Consider the following 20,316-nt stretch of genomic DNA (forward strand, 5'->3'; position numbering starts at 1 on the left):
TAACTTTATAGCATCTTTGGGTAATCTGTCATCACAACATAGTTTTACACACAGCCTACAAAATCTCTTTAAACGCCTCCCAAATAAGAACTACAACTCCCACACACCAGTGCGTCAAAGATTTGCTGCTGATTGGCTGCAGCTCAGCTAAACCTCCTCATCCAGGTCTCTTACTGGCTGCTTCATCCTGTCAATCAAACTCAGTGACTCTGAACCAATCAGCTGTGGAGTTCACTGAAGTGGGCGGGGCTAGTCTGCTCTCCCTGTCACACTCATCATCACGCTTGTTTCCTGGTCGGTTGCTAACAACCTGCTGCAGGTAACTTTGGTCTGTCAGCTGGCCGCTCATCATGAGGTGTTGACGGGTTAAGGTGCGGTGTTTATCGGGGTGTAGAGTGTGGAGGATGAAGCCGAGTCGACTGTGAGAGTAGTCCGCCTCTCTGCTCCTCTGTCCGGGCTGCAGGCTGCAGGCTGCTGGGCTTTTTGCAGTCTGGCCTTAACTTCGTTTTCTCAGCGTCGCTCTGCTCTGAAATCATGTTTATTTTATAAAGATGGCGGTGAGGTGGACTCTGTGAACTAAATGACTGTCAGAAACATCGCCTCCATTTGTAATATGGTGAGTATCCTGCTGGTTTATGGCTGTTTTCTAGTGATTTGCATGCAGCCGCTGTGTTTAACCTGGTGAGTGATGATGAAGATGGTTGAGCCTCCTCCTCCTCTTCCTCCTCCTGCTCCTCCATGCATCCAGACACACTGTGCATCCTCCTCCTCCTCCTCCTCCATGCATCCAGACACACTGTGCATCCTCCTCCTCCTCGTCCTCCTCTTCCTCCTCCTCCATGCATCCAGACACACTGTGCATCCTCCTCCTCCTCGTCCTCCATGCATCCAGACACACTGTGCATCATCCTCCTCCTCGTCCTCCATGCATCCAGACACACTGCATCCTCCTCCTCCTCTTCCTTCTCCATGCATCCAGACACACTGTGCATCCTCCTCCTCCTCGTCCTCCTCTTCCTCCTCCTCCTCCTCCTCCATGCATCCAGACACACTGTGCATCCTCCTCCTCCTCGTCCTCCTCTTCCTCCTCCTCCATGCATCCAGACACACTTTGCATCCTCCTCCTCCTCCTCCTCCATGCATCCAGACACACTGCATCCTCCTCCTCCTCTTCCTTCTCCATGCATCCAGACACACTGTGCATCCTCCTCCTCCTCCTCCGCCTCCTCCATGCATCCAGACACACTGTGCATCCTCCTCCTCCTCGTCCTCCTCTTCCTCCTCCTCCATGCATCCAGACACACTGCATCCTCCTCCTCCTCTTCCTTCTCCATGCATCCAGACACACTGTGCATCCTCCTCCTCCTGCGCCTCCTCCTTCTCCTCCTCCTCCTCCTCCTCCTCCATGCATCCAGACACACTGTGCATCCTCCCCCTGCACTCCTCCTCCTCTTCCTCCTCCATGCATCCAGACACACTTTGCATCCTCCTCCTTCTCCTCTTTATCCGCCTCCTCCTCCTCTTCCTCCTCCATGCATCCAGACACACTGCATCATCCTCCTCCTCCTCCTCCTCCTCTTCCTCCATGCATCCAGACACACTGTGCATCCTCCTCCTCCTTCTCCTCCTCCTCCATGCATCCAGACACACTGTGCACCTCCCTCCTCCTCCTCCTCCTATTCCTCCTCCTCTTCCTCCTCCATGCATCCAGACACACTGTGCATCCTCCTCCTCCTCTTCCTCCTCCATGCATCCAGACACACTGTGCATCCTCCTCCTCCTCTTCCTTCTCCATGCATCCAGACACACTGTGCATCCTCCTCCTCCTGCGCCTCCTCCTTCTCCTCCTCCTCCATGCATCCAGACACACTGTGCATCCTCCCCCTGCACTCCTCCTCCTCTTAATCTTCCTCCTCCTCTTCCTCCTCCATGCATCCAGACACACTGTGCATCCTCCTCCTGCACTCCTCCTCATCCTCCTCCTCCTCCTCCTCCTCCCCCTGCACTCCTCCTATAGGGTCCCCAGTCTACCAGTTCTGCTGCATCCCAGACTTCCATAATAAAACGCTGCTGCCTCCTTGTCGCGTTCACATAGTGTGTTGCAGCCTGGTGAGACGACACTATGTGTAGTTTGTGCAGCTGTCACTCAGCGGTGATTGACAGGTGAATGAAGCCGCGCACTGCCTCTGACAGCTTGTTGTGATTGCGTAATGTGATGCTGCAGAGAGCTGGTGGCATCCTGATAGCAGAGAGAGAGAGAGAGAGACAACCTTCCCTTTATTCACATACTAAACATTAAAGCCTGCAGTGCTGCTGGTCTGCTTTAATGGCACCAAGAGTTATTACCCAGCATCCCATGCAGGACAAGTACAGGACACACTGGTGAAGATAGAGCTCCTGAACCAGTGTTACAGCACTGCTAAAGATGAGTTTGAATGGACTCAGCTTGGGTGGACATTAGGTGTCTTCAAATATAAGCAGTCTTGTAACTGAAAGGACAGCTTTTGTCCTCTGCACCCGGTGTCTCATTGTACAATAAGTACGTTTCTCCGGTTTGAAGTGATATGGTTTCACAATTAGGACTTTCATTATCAATTAAAGAGCCAGTGTGTAGCATCTATTGGCAGAAATAGAATATAACATAAGTATGTTTTTGAATAATCACCTGAAAATAAGAATTGTTCTGTTCCTGTTACCTTAAAATGAGCCGTTCATATCTACATAGGGAGCGGATCCTCTTCACGGAGTCCACCATGTTTCTACGATGGCTGCCCCCTCTTAGTCGATTAGTCGACTAATCAGCTGTTAGGTCTCAGTCAACCAATATTTCTGTAGTAGAATAGTCATTTGTTAAACTTTTTTCATGCCGAATGACTTATTTCTAAGAAACTTATGAGCACATCTCTGGTAAACATTTTAAAGTGGTGCTTTGTTTGATTCTTTGTGGTGAAACCAGGCCTGGAATTTCATCTTTTTAGGGGCGAGGCCACTTGGCAGCAGCTTCGCAAAAAAGAGACTAGCCCATAAATAGGGCAGTTGCGGACGGAGCACGGCGCAGCAGAGCCCGGTGTCAAACCATCATCATAAATAGCCTGCTTTTTCCAGGGGTTCATCCCTGGCTTGAAATCGAACCCACCACTGGTTACTGTATGTGCACAGCGTTTCACTTGATTTTGCCCTGTAAAAGATACTGGTGTCTAAAAATGTATTGACAGGAATGAGGCAAAGGAGAAAACGGAAAATCATCTGGGGCAGTGTGAGCGGGGCATCTGTAGTTTAATCAAGTAATTCATTTGTCAACAAAATCATATGAGTGTTAGTCGACTAAGAATTTCTTTGGTCGTGGACAGCCCATGTTTCTACAGTAGCCAGAACGGAGGAACCAAACACCGGCTCTAGAGAAGGACATTCGCATTTTTTGCGTCGACCACCGTAGTTCTCCGACACGCTTGGCACACGGGAGAAGTTTCAGTTGGTTGCAATCTGTAACCTCACCGCCAGATCCTACACACTGCACCTTTAATCTGCATGTTATTTCTTGATTAATCAGGAAATAAATAGTGAAAAATACCTTGTTATAGTTTCCCACAGCCCAAGGTGATGTGTAATTTCGTTTACTATCATATATGACAAAGAAAACCATCAGAGCTTGAGATTTGAGAAGCTGCAAACAGCAAATGTTTGACTAAAAGGCTCATTAGTTTTATTATTCATTATTTTCCCAGAGTTGGTTGTTTGTACCCAAACCCAAATATATTCAGTTTAAGATCATGGAGACGACAGAAAGATCAACTTATCAATTAAATCGTTGCAACTCTTTCTCTGTTTCCAATATTGATTTATCACAATATGGCAAATGAATGCAAAATGACATATACAATAATCAAACAGATGTTTAATGCAATGAACCGTGTTCCACTGTTCTGCATTGCATCAGACAAAACTCTTCCTACGTGTAAAACAAACCTTCAGTAACTCAGTTCGTTAGTTTTCAATTGAATTTTTCCTGCAGGCTCATAAGCTGATCTATGCTCGTTGTCAGGAGCGAAGTAAACAAATACTTTAATAAACTGTATGACCGTGAGCTACTTCAGCACAAAGTCTGTGCTTGCAGACAAATTAAATAGACTATTCAGGGCACCAAAACACTGATTATATCCTGTATTATTTATGTTATGATCTGTAATATGTTGGTCAAGGACTTTCAGACATTCAAAAGCAAACTGATAATACACTTTTGTACAAAAGGTGAGGCTGAAAGATCGAACAGAGCAAGTGTGCGGGTGGAGTGATTCATCACAGCATCATCTTCTCTGTTTTGTTTTCTTTGAGACATTCAAGGATAAAGTTAGTTTTCCTTTTTAAATAAATGATGCCTCTTCCGGTCGTTTATAAAGAGGGGCTCAGATGTCAGGAGGAGGAGGTGGACGGATGTTCCATCTTCTCACACTAATGTTTTGTGTTGCTTTTAATGGACTTTTCAGGTCCACTAGTGGAACATTTTTACTGCTATTTTCTCTCCAGTTTTGGGCGAATAAAGGTCACTTCCCACGAGGACAGAGTCAGTTAGTGTGTGTACAGTACACGGACTTGTGTTCAGACAAAGAGGTATTCACCGTCTTTCACTTTCTCTGCTGTGACGGAGAGAAATGACAGTCATTGAAAGTCAAAGCCGTCCCCCCCCCCCCCAAAACTAAACTGTCTTCTGTGTTCGCTCAACAAAGCTGTGGTTCATTTGGAAAAGCTTTGAGCTCTGACAAGAGATAAGTGGTCTGCAATCAGGCGCAAAATACTCCTGACTTTTGACATGGCTCTACCTATTTAGACAGTATAATATTTCTACTTTGGCAGGAAGAAAAGACATTGAGACGTGCAACAATAATCTATCGGAAACTGATATTTAAATTTGGCAGAGAGGATCATTTTATCAATTATACTGTATGAAATACATCAAAGACGGAACCTGCCAAATTAAAAAATAAATTAATAAATAAATATTAAATGTAGCAAAAATTAAATTAAAAATAAATATAGCCATAATGTAAAATGTGACAAATTGATATTTCTGTTATAATTTGCTTCTTTATTTATTTATATTTGTATTAATTCCCTTATTTGTTTACTCTTCTGTTTAATTTCCCCTTTTAATCTATGTATTTATTTTTATTAATTTTTAAATGTATTTATTTATTTTTGCATTTATTTTTATTTATGTAATTATTTTGGCATGTATTTTTTATTTATCTTATATTTATTTTAAATGTATGTATTTTTTTAATTATTTTTTCATTAATTTATTTATTTTTGCATGTATTTTGTATTTATTTATTTTTGCATTTCTGTGTCATTTTGCAAATGAGAGGGCTGTTACTTAGATAATGAAAATAAATAAATATAGAATAAGACATAAATTAATGAAAGGGAATATTAAACAGAAAGGTAAATAAATAAGGGAATTAATACAAAAATAAATAAATAACGAAGCAAATTAAAACAAAAATATTAATATATATCACATTTTATCAATTAATTAATGACTACATTTATTTTTAATATTATTTGTGCTACATTTAATGACATGTTTATTTATTTATTGAGTCATTTATTTATTTATTAATTTATTTTTTATTTTGGCAGGTTCCGTCCTCCACAGAAAGAGAGGCCTCTAATTCTAAATCTCTCAGCTTTAAACCGTCAGTAACCTGTTTGACTACACAACATTTCCATATTATTTTGACTATATACACTGAAACTAGACTAAACAAATCAGGCTTTCATTTTAGTCTCGTAACTCTCTCCATAATAACTGAACAAACTGTGTTATGTGATGAAACACATTTTCATGTGTCTCATGTTTTGTCTTTCAGGGCACCAATGCCTCTGCTCTGGAGAAAGACATCGGCCCGGAGCAATTCCCGATCAATGAACACTACTTTGGATTGGTCAATGTGAGTATCACTAAATCCTCTCGTACATTAACAAAGGGCCACTGCCAGAAAACACTGGTGTCATTTTTCATAACAAACTGCCACGGGACTCCGCTGAGTCATGTCCTCTACTGGATGGTTAGTACTGAAGGTACTGAACATGTGTTTGTGCACGCATTGGCCAATATGTGGATGTTCTGTCCCCCTAATATTCACAGAACACCCACGTTTCTCAACACGCCAAATGGATCAAAACAATTGATCACATCTGTATTTTTCCACCAGCTAATTTAAAGTTACTACGAGAAACATTGTGCGGTCCCTGTGGACAAAAGCGGGAGTGTTTCCGAGCACCACAGTCCCTTTAGAAAACCTCTCATTTTACTGCACTAGGGTCTGACAGTCTGCCCTGTGCAGTCCTGGTTCTGGTTCTCCTGTACCTCCATTTCCTCCAGCGGGCCCAGCAATACAGCTTGGGCCTCCAGCAGCGTGGTGTCGCTGTCGGCTGCCAGCGGGGACCGGCGGCACAGCGAGGCGAAGCTCTGCTCGTGAACGGAGGAGGAGATGCTGCTGATGGGCGCGGAGCTCTCCAACTCCTGCCGGAGCTCTGACTGATGTTGAAATTTGGCAGAGATTTATTATTTATTAATTATTTATTTATCAATTATACTGTATGAAATATATGGAGGATGGAACCTGCCAAAATAAAAAAATAAATGCATGAATAAATCACTCAATAAATAAATAAATATGTCATTAAATGTAGCAAAAATAAAATAAAAAATAAATCTAGTCATTAATTAATTGATGAAATGTGACAGAAATGGATATATCTGTTTAAATTTTCTTTATCTATTTATCTTTGTGTTAAGTCCCTTATTTATTTTACTATTCTGTCTAATTTCCCTTTTATTTATTTATGGATTTATTTTTATAAATTTTTAATTGTATTTATTTATTTTTGCATTAATTTTTTTTCTATTTTTATTTATTTATTTAGTTTTGCATTTATTATCTATTTATTTTGCGTTTATTTATTTATTATTTATCTTATATTAATTGTTTTATGTATTTATGCATTAATTTATTAATTTATTTATTTATGTACGTTTTACCCTTTGCATTTCACCCCTTATTTATTTCTTTACACATTTCCTTTTACATTTCTTTATGCATTTCTGCCTTATTATGCAAATGAGGCCCCACTGGAGTCTGAGCTGAAGAAGTTTCTGATGAACCTGCGTGATTTCGTCAGATTTTGTGTGGAATCGGACCCGATGTCACTGATGACGAGCATTAAGAATAACTATACAGAAATCTTCTCGCTGATGATGTAATTTAGTGATGTAGGTCACATAGAGACATCAGTATTAAATTGAGACTGTTTAATAACCAGTTAAAAGTTCCTCACAGTAACTTTAACAGATAATGTAAAAGGAAAAATGAACTGAAACCTCCTTTTTGTCCTCATCTTTTGTCATCTCTTCCTTCCTCAGTTTGGAAACACATGTTACTGTAACTCGGTGCTCCAGGCTCTCTACTTCTGCCGGCCGTTCCGGGAGAACGTTCTGGCTTATAAAGCCCAGCAGAAGAAGAAGGAGAACCTGCTCACATGCCTGGCTGACCTCTTCCACTCCATCGCCACACAGAAGAAGAAAGTGGGCGTCATCCCGCCCAAGAAGTTCATCTCCCGCCTACGGAAAGAGAACGGTGAGAGACCACACATCATACAGTAAAAACCTCAATTTATGAGTTGTGTGCCGATGAAAAGTTAATCCTGAAATCAAATATTTTGTTTATCAGAACAACTGAAATCTTGAAATGTGGATAGATGTTTTGGACTAAGCCTTTCGTAGGCACCAAACTGCACTCAGGTGGCAGCAATAAACAGACATTAGATTAATGAATTTAACCCTTGTGTCCCACTTTAAAAAAATGTTCCAGGGTCCTGGTATTGTGCATGCTGCCTCACTGGTATGGCTTGCTGGGACCAGTGGTTGTCATAGACTTTCCTGTTGTCAGTGCTGCTGGCTTTAATGTAGTCTGAATATTTGAGGTGAAGGGCAGGTGCGTGTTGGAGGTAAGGTCATCCAGAGAGTAGAAGTGACAGAGAGGCTGACTGTTCTCTGCTGTCCATATTGAGGAAGCTCTTTATGTGAATGAACAATGTAATCTCTGTTTGGACCCGGCTATGGTCAGCTGCCTCCTCTCTGCCCCCCCCCCCCTCTCCCCCACCACCACCACCACCACCTCCCCACTTCTCAGTTTTCACATTTCACATACAGATCTGTCAAAACAGAAGTGGGTATGGATGTTGGTATTATCGGTGTAACCTGTTGATGTCATAAAAATGACAATTCAGCATTTTACAGCATTATTTGGCATTTTGTAGACGTGATGATTTATCGATAATGAAAATAATGGTTTATTGCGGCCCTACAAAAACATGAATATTGGATTCAGTATGGACAAATAATTAATAATAAATGGCTGGAGTCAATCATCTCCCCTCTATGAATGCTCTCTCTTTACTTTATCTCTGCATCTCCCTCCAGATCTGTTCGACAACTACATGCAACAGGACGCCCACGAGTTCCTCAACTACCTGCTGAACACGGTGGCCGACATCCTGCAGGAGGAGAAGAAGCAGGAGAAGCAGAACGGACGCCTCAAGAACAACGGCACCGCCGTCACCACGGAGACCGAGACGGAGAACAAGACGGAGCCCACGTGGGTTCATGATATCTTCCAGGGAACACTGACCAATGAGACGCGCTGCCTCAACTGTGAAACGGTGAGTTGATCTGCTTTATTTGCCTGTTGAGTTCTCTTTAGCTCCTTTCCCATTGGACACAAAAAACCTACTAACATCTGGCTTTAGTCTTCAGTGTTAAAGGTCTCAATCAGCATTCATTCCTGGATTAAATGACTGCAGTAGTCAAACTCAAAAGATATTTGGACAATTATTATAATTTATTAACATACAAAACATGCCCTCCTCAAAGTCACCAGACTCCAGTCAGACAACAATCATTTTACCTCGCTGATCATCAGAAAACACAACTTTATTTAAACTCGACAGAATAAAAACTTTTTTAAAAAAAAACTTAAAAAAACATTAACTTAAATTTAAAAACGTAAACTTCAACCTAAAAAAACTTAAAAATGTTAAAACTTTTTTAAAAAAAAACCAAAAAAACGTCAACTTATAAAATTTAAAACTTATATTTAAAAAAACAACAACCTTAAACTTGAAAAATTTAAGAAAAAACAAAAATTTTAACTTTAAAGAAACAACTTTGTTAGTCTTTCCACTGTTCAAGCAATCACCAACTCTAGTTTGAGAGTTTGAAAGAGAGACTGAATAATAAGTAACTGATATTGTAATGTTATTGCTTTTGTTCTCTGTGTGTGATTTTGTTATAGACACGAAGTAACGTTACAAGTCCAGACGTTCCACATATTGCTGCCACTCGTCATCCAACTCTGCAGTTTATCCTCGTCGACAATGTAATAATGTCAAGAGCTCCCAAAATGATACACAGTCCAGTACTTCTGTTTAATTAGTTTATTGTAACACACAAAAACTCTGCACAACCACTGCTTAACTTCCTTACTGTCTAACTCCACGTAAGTCCTCGTGGTGGTCGTCTCACTGCCTAACTGAAAATAATGTTCACATTACAACAGATAGAAAAAATAAGTAACCACCGCACCAGAAAAAAAGGCAGAAAGGCTACTCATCTACTGGCAATAGGAAAGGAGTCTACCACAACAGAACAGGGTTTTCCGCATTCAATAAACCTGCCTATACGTGGTAATTTTGGTGGATAAATTGTATTAGAGGGTTAGTATATTTCTGTTATCTGTCCCCTGCTCTCCCTGTGTCACCCTGAATAAGAGATCTGTCCTGAATAAGTCTGGAAAAGGGATTAGCCTCTTTGCAGAGATGCTGAGACTGCAAAATAAAAGAAGAATAAAAGATGCAGTGATTCACTCAGGGCCACCCAGTTTACGTCAGGGCCGGCTGAGGCTTTGTCCTCGCAGGTTTTAGGGCGAGGAGTGGGACGGGTTGCCCTGAACAACCTCTGCAAACACCAGGGCGCTGCAGTGCTCAGAGACAAAAGCTCCTCAGTACAATCAGCATTTCAAAGACTGTCTGTGTTTAGAGGTGAGGGTGTCACAGCACAGCAGACTTATCCTCACTGATCCAAGCAAAGAAAATGACAGTTTAGTTACCTCAGTGTCTCTCTCTCTCTCTCTCTCTGTTTGACAGGTGAGCAGCAAAGATGAAGATTTTCTGGATCTTTCTGTGGATGTGGAGCAGAACACATCAATAACACACTGTCTCAGGTAGTATTGATTTACTATACACTCAGTCACAGTTAGAAGGCCGACAGTAGACCACGTTCCCTCTGGTCTGGATGAGATTGAATAACCGAGCCTCTTGTGGCATGCTCTCCCCTGCAGGGACTTCAGCAACACAGAGACTTTGTGCAGTGAATACAAATACTACTGTGAGGCATGCTGCAGCAAGCAGGAGGCACAGAAGCGGTCAGTAAAGCTCTGAGGCATTAATACCTCTATGATGTGTCGGCATACTCTTTCTCTGAGCCTGTGTGTGCTTCTTCTCTGCAGGATGCGAGTGAAGAAGCTTCCCATGATCCTGGCGCTGCACCTGAAGAGGTTTAAGTACATGGAGCAGCTGCACCGCTACACCAAACTGTCCTACCGAGTGGTGTTCCCTCTAGAGCTCCGTCTGTTCAACACGTCCGGGGACGCAGTCAACCTGGATCGCATGTACGATCTGGTGGCTGTGGTGGTTCACTGTGGCAGGTACAGTGTGCTGATTAAAAGACCTCAATAGGAGTTGTAGTGTGGTCACACTTGGTACCAACCAGGCATGTAAAGATATATCGTAGACTCAGGTTTCCAGATGCGACAAAGCACTTTCCCTCAAGCTTCTGCAGACTCACTGATCAGACTTCACTTTTGTTGAGCTCCATAAGAAACAGCTGGTGGTCCTCAGGGGTCATTGATTCTGGCTGTATTCCATCACTTTATTCTATAACCTTTTAAGAGAATAGTTTGACATTTTGGGAAATACGTTCTTTGCTTTCTTTCTTGAGAGCTGCATGAGAAGATGTCTGTACGGTAAAGTCCCCATGTTTCACTTATTGTTGGATGTTTGACCTTCACTGTACAGAATGATGTACGTGCAGAGTTTGACATTAGAAGACGGTTTTCACATTCATCTGCTGAAGGGGGAAAGTTTCTCTGTGCTCACCTTAAATATGAGTTAAAGACCGTGTTTAATTACCGCCACAGTTTCATAAAGAACCGAAAATATTTTTACACTTCTTAACGGGTGGGTTGGCTGGCCCTCGCCGACTGCATTTCCTCCTTGACCGGCTCGATGTCGGCTTGGAAAGGCCCGGGGTGAAGGTGGCTCGCAGCTCCGGCCTCGAGCTTTACAGCAGCCCTTTGCCCAGACCTCGCCGCTTCCCGGTGGCCGTGGACTTAGTGCTCGCCGCGCTTTCTCTCCCTCCGGGGTGGGACGGAGCCCCAGGAAGCGACGAGTTCCCGGGCACAAAATTGTTTCCCCAAAATTGTTTACAAGAGCACAAAGTTCTTCAGAGATCTAGCTTCTTAATTTTGCTCTCAAAGTGCATCACATTGACACATTTAACCTTAAAATGTACTAGATTTTCTCCCCCTTAGTGGGTCTGAATTCCACCCACCACAGTCTTACAAAATCCTGTGGGAAACACTGTACAGACATGTACGTACAAGATGATTTTGTGACATCACAACTAGTTTGGGAAGCCAATCATGTTTCAATATCAAGTGTGAGGACATTTCCAATGAACAAAGGAGACGTGGCGTCCAGCAAAATATGTGCATATTTATGGATTCTGAATATTCTCATTTTGAGGCAAGAAAGTGTATAAACACTATTCCCAGAATGTCGAACTATTCCTTTAAACTTTCAGTTGAGAAACTAAAGACCTTGACTCGTACTCGGTTATGAGATCGGCTTAGTTCTCTTCTTCTCTTCAAATATGCTGCGATGCTGCTCAGAATCATCTGAATACATGTAACACAAGTGTGACATCACAATCTATTTTAGGACAAATTGCCTGAACAGAATTTAAATGTGACATAAAGATGATTAGATACTCAAGATATATAGTGTATATTCTGCCTTACAAAATAATGATAAATAATAAAATATAAAAGAATGTTTTGATGTAATGTATTTACTTTAAACATTTACTCTATTTTGAAATCCTAATATGATGATGAATATTTGTGTGGTAAACTGTGTTGAGCATTTATGTTGTCCAGAGGACTTCCTGCAGGAAGCTGATGTCGTACAGTCTGTGTGGGAGTTTACAGATCATGCCTAATAAAGAGTCACTGTTTGTCTCCGTTTCCTCAGCGGCCCAAACAGAGGCCATTATATCACCATAGTGAAGAGTCACGGCTTCTGGCTGCTGTTTGATGATGACATTGTGGAGGTGCGTCACTCTCAGCATGTTATGGTCTGCCGGATGGTGTTTGACTCATCTTTCTGTACAGTTCCTGTTGTTTTCTCTTTTATTACCAGATAAACAACATCTTTCTTGTGTTGTGCAGAAAATAGACGCCCAGGCCATCGAAGAGTTTTACGGGCTTACCTCAGACATCTCCAAGAACTCTGAGTCAGGATACATCCTCTTCTACCAGTCCAGGGAGTGACTGGAGCTGGACCAGTGACACCAGAGGAGACTAAATAGGATGAGACCTCAGACTGCTGCCATCTCCATCTCCATCTCCATCTCCATCCCATCCCCATCCCATCCCATCCTGCTCCCATCCTCCACCTCAGACCTCTCTGATGTACGTGCCAATCCTCAGTCCCACCCTCTGGGTTTACCTGGGCTCCATCTCTCTCTCTCTCTCTCTCTCTCTCTCCCTCTCCATCTCTCTCTCTCTCTCTCTCCATCTCTCCATCTCTCTCTCTCTCTCTCTCTCTGTAATCTGCTTCTTGCCTTTTAGTCACCTGCATCTGGACTGCACTTTAAAACAGCATGAAACAAAAAGGAGCCCCACGCTTGGTGTCGACTGGTGGGAGGAGCCTGCAGAGGTGAACGTGGTGGGGTGAAGGGTCTGGTGCACATACAGACTGATATCATTTCTATGTATATAAGGTCTTCTTCCATGATGCGTCACCCCCTCTTAAAGGACCAGTGTGGAGCATTTAGGGACATCTAGCGGTGAGGTTGCAGATTGCAACCAGAGAGTCATTTCCTGTATCTGTGTCACGAGGGTTTCACCTCTGCCCCGCCCCCTTTAGGAGACTAGCAGCAGGTCCTGAGTCTATTAACTCCGATGGGAGAAGTGAACGTGAGCACCGTCTCCAGGTGCACCAAACATCCTTAACCACATCTGCTCTTACCAGGTGTGCTGAAGGATCAATCCCACCTGATCTTGAATTGGAGACGTGTTGCCGATTGTTTATTATTAGCATAGGTAACGCCCCCTAAACGCCATATAAGGGCAGATGTCGTGCCGTGTGTAAATACTCTAGCACATGCCCAAGAATCGGAGAGATGCCACTAAAAAAAATCTTGGTGAGTGCTCTCGACCACTGGTAAACTTTTCTCTTAACTAAGAGAAGAGCAAAAACATTGGTGACTCCAAGAAATCAGTGGGTACTAAGAAAATAAGAACAAATCGTTATGAAGAGAAAATTTGTTTTGTATATTGCTTCCTGCATGAGACCCATTCTGACACTAAAATGGTATTTTTTCAGACGGACAAATCAGGAGGAAATTAACTTTATTGGAGACTTTTCTCTGTCTCACTCTCTCAAGATCTGGCACTAGTCTAGCGTTAACATTAAGCCAAACTGTGTCAAAAACCGTCAACTAATGTTCACTTACACCTTAACTGACTCATTTTCGTAATGCTAAATACAGCTGTTAGCTGTGTAGATACACTTAGAAAGAACAAGTTACTCTCACTTAACATTTTTAAGTTGGAACAACTTCACAAAATTTAAGTTAATGCAGCAAACTTTAAGTAAACTTAACAAGTAGATATAAAGTAAACATAACTTAAGACTAATAGTTATATTTACTTACCTTTTTCAAGGCAATCCTAGATTTTTTTTAAATAAGATCAACTCGTCAGATTTTACGGTGTGTCTAATTTTGGCAAAAGAACGAAAACATTCTTAGTTTCAGGTGATTATACACTAAAGAAAAGTTATGAATATTATATTCCATTTCTGCCCATAGATCCCCCTGAATGCTACAGACTGGTCCTTTAATTCCTTTCATTAGGGCTATTTTCTCCATCACTGTCCAATCCTGTATATGTTCATGTTCCTGGTGGATGCATGAGACGTGAATGAGGTTGGAGACAAACACTGTATAATACGCAGAGAGATTTTTAATGGTTTTTGAAGCAATATCTGAGCGTTAATTAGAGAGAACTCACAGCTGAAAACGACCTAAACTTCAGTGTGGAGGTTGTTTTGTCCCGTAGAGATCCGCTCTGAGCTGCTGTCTGTCTGCTGTCTACTGTCTGTCTAACCACATGTGATCAACACTTAATCCACCTGAGCCAAACGCTCCACACTACACATGGAAGGAAATCCTGCTGTTTCACATTCAAATCAGCTGAATCTTTATAACTTTTTATTCTGATAGAAAACCCATATTTATTGTACTTAACATATTTATTATTGTTATTTGTAATGCAGACTGGTATATAATGAAGGTGTGTGTGTAATATGGCTCTTTTTAGAGCTTTGTATGTTAACACTAGGGCTGGGTATCGTTTAGAAAATACCCTTAAAGTGATACCGATACCAACAGAGTACTTCATTTGATACCAATCATGTAGACTCACAAGTCAGTCCCTAAACGCTTCGGCTGCTACAGTTCTAACAGACGGTTCAGTCACTGATGCTGCTGTTCAAAGTATAAAAAATAAAAATAATCTCACAGCTCTCCTCCTCCTCCAATCACAGGTTGCATTAAATGGAAGAACGCTTGCAGTGATTTGCTGCTAGCGAAACCAAACAAATAGTCTTTTTTTTTCTAGATTTGAGTACAGAAAGGATCAAATAGTGGTATCATTTGACTGGAGAAGTTTGGATACTACTTGGTTGGTACTGGTTATTTCAGGTAGTGATACCCAGCCCTAGTTAAGACACTTATGTCTAAGCAGAAGGACATGGTTTATGTAATACACAACTTGATAGGACAGCTAAAGAAAAAATGGTCTTATCAGTTTAATTTAGTAGTTTGCATGTTATAAATAAAAAGATAAGACACATTAACGTGATGCAAGTGAGACACAACAAAGAACTGCCCAATCTTCTGATTGACATGAAAACTGTGCAATAAGAGGTGAAGTTATCCGATGTGGAAGTTCCCAGTGAGACTAATATAAAGTTCATTTAAATGTTAGTAGTAGACGTGTTTCTTAGCGGCTGATCTTTTCCCAGTGCTGAGTGTTTGTGAAGTTAATGCCCCCGTTCTTTCATCCATTTCTTTGTTTCTTTCTTTTTCATTCCCATGTTGAAGTACAGCTGAGTTATTTCCTCTCGGTTTGTCTCTGACTTTGATGATGTAAATTATGTGTGTCAACGATGATTCATACGATATTTCCAGCGTACTGTAGATGTTTATCTCTTTGGCCCGTTCCCCCGGGGTTCGTGGCCGTTGCCCTGTAGAATAGTGCGTCATCAAACAACTTGTTTTCATGTGAATGACATTCCTGTTTGCTGCCTATCAGCGGGATTACCATTTCAAATGCATCTCATTAGAAATAGAGGTAGGAGTAGGGTTAATTTGCTAGCTTAGTGTCTGTTCAGGAGAAGCAGAATGATGAAACTCTGGGTGTTGGGTGCACTTGTTTCTGCCGTCTCTTCCGTTTAGTCTGTAACTGGGTGAAGTCACGAGGAAAACGTGCCAAACTGTAGTCGACGCCGACCGTGCGACAGTCTTTAACAGAACATTATTTTCTTTGTAAAGATACAACTGTACATATATATTATGTAGAAAAAAAAAAAAACACTTCTGGAAATAGGAAAAATATTTTTTTAAAGATCTTAAAATGTAAAGACACTTGTGGCAAAGATTTTAGCTCAACGCTGACCATTAAATAAGATACTGTGCTATTTTACAATCACTCAATCAGACGTCACCATCTGTCATATTATTGCTTTTTATTTCTGGGTTGAACTGAGCCAGGATAGGAAAACAGTAGCAGGAATAGAGCCGGTGAGAGGAACAAGACTCTTTAACGCGCTGATCTTCCATTAACACTTATGCACTCGACCCTCACTGAGACGCTCAGTCGATGCACTTGGTCTGATATATATCGTACTGTGAAGGTGTCGCACCGAGGAGCACCAGGTCCAGGTGGGATCTGACTGAGCTCGTCGGAGGGAAAAGAGGAGATGAATGAGTCTCCATTTGGCTGTAAACTGAAAGTGCACTTTATTAGTGATGAGCTTCAATGCTTTAACATGAAGAACCACAGTTTAACACTCTCATTTTGAGTTTCTTTTTCTTCTGTTCAATAAAATGACTCTCAAATAACTTGCTGGACTGTTTGTTTGTATTCTCACAGAGTGGGAGGATGAACCCTTAACACAACATCTGTCAGTTGGTCGGTCCAACACTTTCGTCCAGACTGAAATATTTCAACAATTAATTGGATGGATTGCCATTAAAATTTGTATAAGCATTCATGATCCCCCAAAGGGTCAATCCTAAAGGCCCAGACACACCAACCCGACATCAGAGAACAAGCAGAGATGAGGGCCGACTGTTGCGTCGCCTCACGTTGCATTTGAACACACCGTATAGACTACAGCCAACGGCCAGTTAGCACGAACGTTCTGCGTCTGCGTGAGAGGATATAACTCTCCACACCAGCAGGCGGCGGTAGTCTGTATTCATCGTTCAAAAAGAGAAACAGGAAGACCTAAAGGACGGAGGATATACAAGCCGTTTTTATGATACGTACATGAAACAAAGCGGCGTCTATCGACCATTTTCACACCACTCTCACTCACCACTTAGCTTCATTCCAGATGGCCATGTCTTGACTTTACTCGTTGGCTTGCTTTCCTCACTTCCGTTTCTCTTCTTGTGCACTGATTTGTTTAAACTGACCAGCCAATCGGAGGGATTTCTCTCACCGACGAGCTCCGCCTCCGATTCAACATGCTGAATCGGCTAGAAGACCTCCGACACAGGCAGACTAGAGCCGACGGTGCGGGACACACCGCAACGTTAGACCGACAGACGCTCACCGATGGCTGACCGTGTGTCAGGACCTTTAAGGACTGTGGTGATCCCCCTAAATGTTCCTCCTGCCAGCAGGTCAAAGTTTTCACTCATCCGGTTAAATATCTCAACATCTACTAGATGGATTGGCTCGATTGCTCGTTGCAATGTTCACGCTGCCCTCTCAGCCAGGTCAAAAATCAAGCGTATTTTAGAATGCATACTGTTTTTTTGGTATACTTTATTTTGTTTATTATACCAGTGTGAAGACACTATACTGAAAACCTGTTACGAATTCATATTTTGTATGTTGGGACATTGTTTTAGTCATCCTGTATGAGAGCATCCTGATAAATAACTTCTTTGAAAAACAATACTGTATCCTGGAGAACATTAAAATGATATAACACCGTTTTCTCAGAAAGAAGAGATAGATGTGTTCTGGACAGACTTGGATGCTGCAGAGGTGACAAGTAGTCTAGATAATGTTTCTATCTCTTCTTTCTGAGAAAACGGTGATAAATAATATTAATGTTCTGAGTCTGAAAGTCTGGAAGGAACATCCTGTTTGTTTTTTGGTTTTCACTGAGAATTAGACAACACGTCCATCTCTCCAGCTATCAGCTTTGTGTCCTCTCAGTCACCCTGAAACCTCAGCTAGATAATCCTGCAGCAGCTGCCAGCAGTCCAGCTCAGTCTCTGCTGTCTGTTGATACTCTCACCTGGTTCTCTACTTCAGCTCTCTGCCTGCTCTCTCTCTCTCTCTCTCTCTTTCTCTCTCTATGAGGCTGCAGACATCGAGGAAACACTGGAGACCATCTGAGCGTTCATAATAATAATAAGTCATAATAAAACACACACCTGATGTTATTAACTGCGTCTTAATGAAAGAATGAATTATTTTCATCTGCAGTCAGCCTAAATAAGATTATATCATTTATAAGCATTCAGAGCAATAATACAAAGAGAGGATGAGGGTGGATATGGATATGAATGAACCATAAACAAGACGGTCATAAGTCATCAATTTATTGTCAGTCTAAGAATTTCTTTGAAATATAATTGTATGTCCACAATATGTTATATGTTGACTTTTTAAACCTCACTACACCTACATTTAAGTGTGCTGTTGCAATAGATCACACATTATTTTAATTTCACATAATTATAATAATTATCTGCATCATTAGCTCACCCACATCAACAGAGTGCTCATGACTACCGGTGTGTTGATTGGGGAAATATATAATATAATATAATACAATATAAAACAATATAATACGATATAATATAATATAATATAGTATAATATAATATAATATAATATAGTACAATATAGTACAATATAGTAAAATATAAGATAATATAGTATAATATTATATTATATTATATAATATAATACAATATAATACAATATAATATAATACAATATAATATAATATAATATAACAACATAAAGTCATATTTTAACATTTGAATAATTTAAGTAAATTCATGCAAAATCGACCCCTGGTAGATCGCGTCATTTGATTGGCTGCTCAAAGAGAGAAGTTTGTTTGGTGAACAAGTTCATTAGCTAGCATCCATCTTTGACATGTCACATCAGCTACATGTGAGTTGTTCGTGCTTTACCTCTGATAAAAACACACCTGAGGAAACTTACCTGAGGAAAACACACCTGAGGAAGAGGAGTGGTGAAACCAGAAGCAGCTACCTGGCTCTATTAAAGAACTGCACATTGAGGCTGTGATTGACAGGTGAGTACATGTTTTTAATTGACTATTAGCTGCCAATTAAGGACCTTGGTATTATTGTTTGGACAGTTTGTCATTAATGTGTCTCATGTCCCATTATATGTTTACCTTTTGACCTTTGGTAATGATAATAATTCATGTGGGTGGTTAGTGCAATTTGACCAGGTGTGATGTTGAAATCTGTCCCCCTGTCAAACAGTGCTTCCCTCCTGTTTTAGGTTATGGTTGGTTCAGGTAGTCAGGGAAACAGTATTGGACACAACACCTGTTGAGCAGTAATATTTTAATTCTCGCGAAGTTCCACATTCATAAGTGTGAATTTACCAAAAAATGTCAAACTTCTTTGTATTTATGAAAGAAATGGATCTTTATCTGTCAACAATTTCTTCCTCAAAAAACAAAAAAGCAATGAAAGGAATGAATGTATGCAATATCTTTAAAGTTGTTAAGTGAAATTGTTGTCATACTCTCACATGGTCTTTTTTATTTATTTATTTATTTGTTTTAATTTTATGTTTTTGTTTCATTTCTGTTCTCCTTTTATGTTTGTCACAGCTCTTTGTTTATGTTTTCGCTATGCTTCTTCTGTATGTAAATGTTTTCCATGTTTTCTGCTGTTACTATGGATACTGTCATTTTGAAATAAAAATAAAAAAAGTCAACAAAAAAACCCCAGTTTTGCAGTAATAGCAGCCCAATGTGTACTCTCTTGTCAGTGGTGTCATTCTGTTGATGGTGATGGTTATCTAGTGAAAGTGGTTGGTGTTATGGTATGGTGAGGATATTATTGTTGTTAGCCTTTTGTGTTCTATAACACATTTGAATATATTTTGTGTGGTTTCTGACTGTATAAAAACAAGTGGTTTTCCGTCTGTAACGTGCATGGCTGCATGCTGGTGTGTGTGTGTGTGTGTGTGTGTGTGTGTGTGTGTGTGTGTGTGTGTGTGTGTGTGTGTGTGTGCAGTCAGGGGCTGATTATGAGACAAAAGGCTCCACCACCTCTCCTATATAGGAGCAAGTCACACAGATTGTTGTTGTTAGTTTTGTGCCTCTTTGTAGCTGTTTTGCATCTGTTTGTAGTTGTTTTGGTCTGTTTGTAGTCATTTTGTGTCTCTTTGTGGTTGTTTTGCCACTTTTCATAGTTGTTGTGAGTCTCTTTGCAGCTGTTTTGCATTTATGAGGCATAAATAGTGCATGTGCATGCATACAGTATAAAGCTGGTTTGATCAAATGGACCTCAGAAGAAAGCAAACTAATTTTCATGTCATTTTATGGCAGTAAAAGAAGAAGTTTATTGGTGCTGATTTTTCATTTGCCATCTACTGTACATGTACAGGACAA

At 41.0% G+C, this 20,316-nt stretch overlaps 1 protein-coding gene across 1 annotated transcript; it reads left to right on the forward strand.

Moving 5' to 3' along the window:
• The first annotated feature begins 230 nt into the window (after positions 1-230).
• Positions 231-14,082, forward strand: usp46 (ubiquitin specific peptidase 46). The gene is made up of 10 exons (XM_074636118.1): positions 231-616; positions 5,868-5,948; positions 7,424-7,637; positions 8,483-8,721; positions 10,204-10,280; positions 10,398-10,481; positions 10,566-10,763; positions 12,370-12,448; positions 12,567-12,747; positions 12,781-14,082. Exons 1-9 carry the CDS (start codon positions 581-583, stop codon positions 12,666-12,668), a joined length of 1,110 nt encoding a protein of 369 aa, XP_074492219.1. The 5' UTR covers positions 231-580; the 3' UTR covers positions 12,669-12,747; positions 12,781-14,082.
• The last annotated feature ends 6,234 nt before the right edge of the window (positions 14,083-20,316 follow it).

This window comes from Sebastes fasciatus, chromosome 5 (genome assembly GCF_043250625.1).
Source record: "Sebastes fasciatus isolate fSebFas1 chromosome 5, fSebFas1.pri, whole genome shotgun sequence".
Classification (NCBI taxonomy): Eukaryota; Metazoa; Chordata; class Actinopteri; order Perciformes; family Sebastidae; genus Sebastes; species Sebastes fasciatus.

Excerpts from the sequence above, each read along its gene's own strand:
- usp46 (XM_074636118.1), top strand. The coding sequence starts at position 581 with ATGACTGTCAGAAACATCGCCTCCATTTGTAATATG. Across the intron at positions 617-5,867 it reads TCGCCTCCATTTGTAATATG|GGCACCAATGCCTCTGCTCT; the intron begins GTGAGTATCCTG and ends TTTGTCTTTCAG. Across the intron at positions 10,764-12,369 it reads GTGGTGGTTCACTGTGGCAG|CGGCCCAAACAGAGGCCATT; the intron begins GTACAGTGTGCT and ends CCGTTTCCTCAG.